This window comes from Larus michahellis, chromosome 9, assembly GCF_964199755.1.
Source record: "Larus michahellis chromosome 9, bLarMic1.1, whole genome shotgun sequence".
Classification (NCBI taxonomy): Eukaryota; Metazoa; Chordata; class Aves; order Charadriiformes; family Laridae; genus Larus; species Larus michahellis.
In genome coordinates this window covers 50,355,347-50,361,966 of record NC_133904.1, presented here as the reverse complement: position 1 = coordinate 50,361,966, position 6,620 = coordinate 50,355,347, and the positions used below count along the sequence as shown (strand labels likewise).

At 61.8% G+C, this 6,620-nt stretch overlaps 1 protein-coding gene across 1 annotated transcript; it reads left to right on the top strand.

Annotated features, from left to right (window-relative positions):
* The first annotated feature begins 1,671 nt into the window (after nt 1–1,671).
* LOC141748431 (brain-specific homeobox/POU domain protein 3) lies at nt 1,672–5,655 on the top strand. The gene is made up of 2 exons (XM_074600485.1): nt 1,672–1,800; nt 2,382–5,655. Exons 1-2 carry the CDS (start codon nt 1,681–1,683, stop codon nt 3,285–3,287), a joined length of 1,026 nt encoding a protein of 341 aa, XP_074456586.1. The 5' UTR covers nt 1,672–1,680; the 3' UTR covers nt 3,288–5,655.
* The last annotated feature ends 965 nt before the right edge of the window (nt 5,656–6,620 follow it).

Here is a 6,620-nt window from a genome sequence, read left to right as displayed (position 1 = left end):
TGAGGGCAGCGTTTTCCTTCCCTTGTGACACTTGCTGACCGTGTCTGACCCAAGGTGCTTGGCAGGATCCCCCTGAGAAGGGACGTCCCAGAGGACGCCGCGCGCAGGCTCTGCAGAGAAGAGGGTGAGTGGGAAAGGGGCCAGGGAAACTGATACTTGCCCTGACTCCTAACACACCTGCAGCGGGTATAATCCTCCTTACCTGCGTTGCTGGGGCTGGATTTTCTGGGCTGGATGAACACAGGCTGTTCCCTTGAGAAGGCGTTTGCTCTCAGCATGACCAAGCACCCTCCTACCACCCATCAACCCCACGGCCGCCGTCCCCCGCTCCAGCAGGCGCTGGGGTTCCCCCTGCTCTGGGCTGGCAGTGCTGCTGCCCGTCACACTTCTCGTGTGCCTTTGGGCAGGGCCGGGAGCAGCCGCGGGGGGCTGCCAAGCCCCCCGCAATCCAGCATGCAACCACCAAACTTCATGCTTTTTTCCAGTGACAGGGTCTGGGTTTGGCCACAGACGGGGAGGAGAGGGAGGGAAATGCCATGGGCTGCGTGGAAGTTCATACGGACAGGGAAGTGCGGAGGCAGAAGGACTGTCAGGCAGAGCCAGGCAGCGACGGGCTGGAGGGGCGAGGATGGAGAGGCTGCAGAGAGACAGACAGACATGGAGCCCGTGGGACACTGCACTGGCGGGAGGATTTGGGTAACCGAGCCAGCTTAATCGAAACAGGAAAGTTGGTGAAAAGAAAAGTTGGTGAAACTTTTCCTTATTTCATTGTTCTGATGGTGTTTAACCCCAGGTACCTTTTCCCTTCAGAGAGAGAGGAGGGGGTTCGGGAAGGCTCCTGTTTGCACCCAGGCTTGGGTCTGCTCTGCTCCCCACTCCCCCCCGGGGGCAAAGCCAGCCCCCAGCCGCGGGCCGGGATGGGGCAGGGACCGGGCAGGGATGGGGCAGGGACCGGGCAGGGTCTCGGCGGGGCCGGCCGGGGGGATGCAGCGGGGGAGCACCGCGGGCCGGGCAGTGCCGTGCCGAGCTGCGGGGATGCTCGACGGCGGCTTCCCGTGGCAGGAGCGGGGCCCGGCGGCCGCAGCCCCGTCCCGGCGCGGGCTGGAGGGACCCCGGAGCGACACCCCCCATCCCGGCCGCAGGGGCTGGGGGGGACCGGCAGGTCGGCGCGCCGGCGGGGAGCCCCGGGATGCGCAGTGCCGGGACGGGGTTGAACTCCGGTTTGGGGGGGTACAAGCGGAGGGGGGGGGGGTGTTAATCCCGGTTTGGGGGAGTACAACAGGAGAGGATGTGAGTAATTCCAGGTTTGGGGGGTATAACCGGAGGCGGGGGGGAGTCCTGGTTTTGGGGGGGGTACAACCGGAGAGGGGGGGTGTGATTCCGGTTTGGGGGGGGAAATCGGAGGTGGGGTGGGTGATTCCCGGTTTGGAGGGGGTACAACCGGAGGTGGGGGGGGGGGGGGGGAGTCCTAGTTTGGGGGAGTACAACCGGGGGTGGGGGGGTGAGCTCACTGCCCGGGGGCGGGCGGTGGGAGGTGCCTCCCGAGCCCCATCCAATGAGCGGGCGGGGGGGCGGGGGGGCCGGGCTATAATGCTATTGATGCCGGGCGGCGGAGACAGACAATACCGCGCCCCCGGAGTCGGGCTGCCCGGAGCGCCCCTGCCCCGCTCCTCTCCCACCATGATGTCCATGAACAGCAAGCAGGCGTTCAGCATGCACCCCATCCTGCACGAGCCCAAGTACCCCCACCTGCACACCAGCTCCGAAGCCATCCGCAGAGCCTGCCTGCCCGCCCCCCAGGTGAGCCGGACGGGTTTCGACGGGGAAGGGAGGGTCCGCACCCGCGGAGCGTCCTCCCCAACTTCACTTCGGCAGCCGCCGGGTTCCCGTCTGGGTTTGGGGTTGTTTTGGTTTTTTTTTTTTTGGGGGGGGGGGGGGGGGTGTTCCCCTCGCTCCTCCCGGACGGGCTGGGGACTGTCGCTGCCCCCCTCCCTTCCCCCGGGTGCTCGGAGCGGGGAGAGGGGCTGGGGGAGCCGGGGGAAGAGTTGGGGGTCCGTCCCGGGCTGGCGCAGGGCAACCGTCGAGCCCCGCGGACGCTCCGCGGGACCCCCCCCTGCTCCCCCCGCCGCGGCGGCTGCTCTTTTCTGGGGGGAGGTGGCCCCGGAGGGACGGGTGGGTGCCCGGGGTCCGGCACCCTGCGCCCGCTCCTTTTAATTTGCGGGGGGGTGCGGGTTGGACTCGGCTCCTCTCCGCCGTCCCGGGCACTGCCGGGGGGGGCAGCGCGGGACCTCCCCAGCGCCGCTTTCCTTCTAATCCTCTCCCGCTCTCTCGGTTTGTTCTTGCTCCCACTTTATCTTCCCTCCCCCCCGCCCCCCGTCCAGATCCAGGGTAACATTTTTGCGGGCTTTGACGAGACCTTGCTGCGGGGTGCTGAGGCTCTGGCCGCCGTGGATATCGTGTCGCAGAAAACCCACCCCTTCAAGCCGGATGCCACCTACCACACCATGAGCAGCGTGTCCTGCACTCCTACCTCGTCCTCCGTCCACCTGCACCACCCGTCCGTGCTGACCACGCACCATCCCCACCACCACCACCACCAGCCCTCCCAGGGCTTGGACGGCGAGCTCCTGGACCACCTCAACTCCGCTCTCCCGCTGGGAGGGGTGCCAGGCCCGGAGGTGGGCTCCACACCTTCGCACCCTCACTCCCACATGTCGGCCATCAACCACATGGCCCACCACTCCCAACCTATGAACATGTCCCACCCTCACGGCCTGGCTTCCCACGCTGTCATCTCCGGCCCCGAGACGGAGACGGACCCCCGGGAGCTGGAGTCCTTCGCCGAGCGGTTCAAGCAGCGAAGGATCAAGCTGGGGGTGACCCAGGCGGATGTGGGCTCTGCGTTGGCCAACCTGAAGATCCCCGGGGTGGGCTGCCTTAGCCAAAGCACAATCTGCAGGTTTGAGTCCCTCACCTTGTCCCACAACAACATGGTGGCCCTCAAACCCATCCTGGAAGCGTGGCTGGAGGAGGCCGAGCGGGCCCAGAGGGAGAAAATGACCAAACCTGAGATCTACACAGGGGGTGACAAGAAACGCAAGCGCACCTCCATCGCCGCCCCTGAAAAGCGGTCGCTGGAGGCCTATTTTGCCGTGCAGCCGCGGCCCTCCTCGGAGAAAATTGCCGCCATCGCCGAGAAGTTAGACTTGAAGAAGAACGTGGTGCGGGTCTGGTTTTGCAATCAGAGACAGAAGCAGAAAAGGATGAAATTTTCTGCCACCTACTGAAGAAGGGGCTGGGAGGGCAGTGATGGGGGGAGTGCCTGCCCCCCCTCAGCCAGCCCACAGCGGTCCCAGCCCCTCCGAAACGGGCAGGGTTTGGGGTTGTTGGGTTTTTTTTTTTGTTGTTAAAAAAAAAATTGGGAGGGGAAAAATAAGAAAAATAAACCTAAAAAAGGGAAACCCGCCCAAAGCGAAGCGAACAGTTTGGTGCCTGCTCCTCACCCCCCGGCGAAGTGGCCCCGCTGTTATGACTGGTACAGACTGCTTTTGTAGATAAAACTGGAAAAAAGATGGAGAAAAAAGAAAAGACAAAACGAAAGGCTTAGGAGAGGGGGGAATTTCGGGGTGCCCGGAGTCAGGGCAGCAGCAGCGAGAACCCGGCAAGTCTTTGTTGCACCCCCTCGTCCCGTTCCGTCTTGGCCGGGGCTGTGGCACCGCTCTCTCCTCGGTGCCCGCTCCTCTTCTTTTAAAAAATTAAAAAAAAAGAAAAAAAACCTAAAAAATTTAAAACAAATAAGAAAGAAAACGAGCTGGAAGCCGCCGCGGATGGCTGTAAATACGGAGGTGCCGGCCCGTGCCCCCCCTGCCAGGTCCCCCCGCACACACCCGCACACACACGGACTTGCATGGTTTTGTTCGCTCCCCCCCCCCCCGCCCCCAGCAAACCCATCGCATTTTCGCAATAACGTTTCTGTTTCTACCTCATCGGCTAAATTAAAAAAAAAAAAAAAGAGGGGAAAAAAAGAAAAAAAAAGAGGGAAAAAAAAGAGAAAAGAATAAAAAAAAAGAAAAAAAAATTGGCACGTCCCTGGAGTCACGGTTTGTTCGGGGAGAAAAACGGAGATTTTATTTTGCTTTGGTTTCACTCAAACTGTTCGATAGCCGTATGATTTCACTGTAAAAAAAAAAAAAAAGAAATAATAACAATCCTACGCTTCGACAATCAAACCATTTTGGGGCTGGGGGGAGCGGCGGGACCGGCCCGGGGACGCGGGGGCGCCCGGCCGCCTTTGCAAATAGTGAACTCTGCACTTTCTAAGGCAAGAATACTCTTTTTTTTTTTCTTTTTTTTTTCTTTTCCTTTGCATATTTAATAGAGAAATTTGCCTCCTTTTCCTTTTTTTTTTCCTGTTTGTTTTTTTTTTTTTTTTAAATTTAAATTAAACGAGATTTCGTTTCGCTGTGTGTGTGCTGAATGAAATTTGGTGTCTGTGTACGCTGCAGCATTTCAAATAAATCATGCACGTTTTACCTCACCCTCCTGCCTCCTGGAGTCACTGCAGCCCCGGGGACCCCCTCCCCTCCCGGCCCGGGGACCCCCGGTACCGGCCGGGGCGGCTCCTCCGGCCCATCCCCGCCGCCTCCGGCCGGGCTGGGGGGCTCGACCCTTCCTCCTCCGTGGGGAAAAAAAAAACGAAATGAAACGAAAATCAACGAAACGCGGGGCAGAGCCGCCCTCGGCCACCCCGGGAGGGAGCGGGGTCTCTCCCGCAGCGAACCCGCCGGTGTCAGCCCCGCCGGGGGGGCTGGAGACGGACGGGAGGGTGTTTTTTCCCTTTCCCCGCCCGGGACGAACCCAAACTCGGCGTGTTTTGACGCCTCACGGATGGCTGCCGGGGTGGGTTCTGTTTTAAAGCCCGGACGATGCTCCCGGGGGCTGAATTCGTTGGGTTCTAAAATCCCCCGCACCCTCCCGCAAACGGCTGCGGGACACGCTATGCCCCTCGGCCCCCCCTCCGCCTTCCCGGGGGGGTCCCTCCAGGCAGCCCCTACCACCCCCTCCCCGGCCCCGGCCGGGCTGCGACGGAAAAGGGCTGAGAAAGGGATATTTTAACTCCCGGCTCCGCTTTTCCTCGAGTTTCGGCTCCCGCAGCCGCTCGCAGCGAAACCGCTCCCGAAAGGAGCGTTATGGGGAGCAGAACCGCTGTGCGGGGGGGCGCGGTAAAAAGTGGGGTGCTTCAGTTTGTTTTATTTTTGTTTGGTTGGGTTTTTGTTATCTTTTTTTTCGTTTGGGTTTTTGTTTGTTTGTTTGTTGTTTGTTTTTTGGTTTGGTTTGGGTTTTGTTTTTTTATCACTTAGGGAAAATAAATAAATATCTATCCATCTACCCAAGCGCAGGGAGCCGGGACCTGCGGCTTCGTAATTCAGGCTGGAGCGTGGTGCGACGCTGCACCCCGACAGCCGGGGGGACGGAGCGGCTCCCGAACCCGCAGATTTTACGGCGTTGGGGGGGGGGGGGCGGGGAGGAAACTCTAAAATAACAAAATAAACGGAAAAGAGGGGAAAATTGCGCAGCGGCCGAAATAACTGCCGGAGGAGCCGCCTCAGCCCGAGCGAGCGGGGCGGGCTGGGCGGTGCGGGCAGACCCCGCACGGTGGGACCGGCAGCGGCAGCGGGGGTCGCCCGTCCCGGGGGGGGTGGGGTGGGTGTGTGTCCCCCCCCGGGCCCGCACAGCTGCGGCCGGCCGCCTCTATTCCTGGGCTCTTCGCAAAACCCCATCCCCGCCTTTGTTCTTTTCGCTCCCTTCCCTGTTTTTTCCATGAAGCGAAAAGCGCATTTTCATAAATAGACCTTGGCCAAGTGCTGGCGATGAAATTTTAATGAAGGCTGGATGCTGAGTGCTGCCCGGGGGGGCCTTGGAGAATCAGCTCCGCGCAGCATTAGCAGGGCCCTGTTCGCTCTCCCCCCCTCACCCCCCTTTTCCCCGGCTCTCCCTCGCAGACATAACACACCCCAGTCTGCTGCTTCTCCTGCCCCGCAGCGGCCCCCCCACGGCCGCCCCCTCCTCAAAGCTGCGGTGAGGGGCTTCGGGGTCGCTGCGCCGGGCCGGGGTCGGTGCCCGGTGCCGGTGGCTCGCAGGTACCGCTCTTCTTCACCCCCCCGGCCCCCCAACCCCTCCCCACTCCACCTCGCTCTTAAAAGTTTGCAAAAGCGAGCGATGCAATATTTATCAGCCGCGATCATAAAAAGGCGAGTCGGTATTTCCCAGGCACAAATGCAAAGCGCCGGGCTCGGGAGCCGGAGCGGGGCTGGGCCGGACGGGACTCCCCCCACCGGGCGGGGAGCAACCCCCCCCCCCCCCTTCCCGGACAGGTAAGGGCGGGGGCGGCCGGCCGGGGGCTGGAGCAAAGGATGGGGCAGCCCTGGATAACGAGCAGCGGGAGCTCCGGGGGCTGGGAAGGGGGGGCAGCAGCTGAGGGTAACCGGGATGAGGCCTGGCAAACTCATCACACACGGGGCAGTGGGAAGGAGCATCCCGGGGGATGGATCCTGCTCCTGCTCCTGCTCCTCCTGCTCCTGCTCCAGCAGCGCCCGCTGTGCTCAGATGGGGTGTGGGAC

Bases quoted from the DNA above. Each gene is read 5' to 3' on its own strand.
- LOC141748431 (XM_074600485.1), top strand. From the start codon at position 1,681: ATGATGTCCATGAACAGCAAGCAGGCGTTCAGCATGCACCCCATCCTG. The intron at 1,801-2,381 runs GTGAGCCGGACG...CCCCCCGTCCAG, and splicing joins CCTGCCTGCCCGCCCCCCAG to ATCCAGGGTAACATTTTTGC.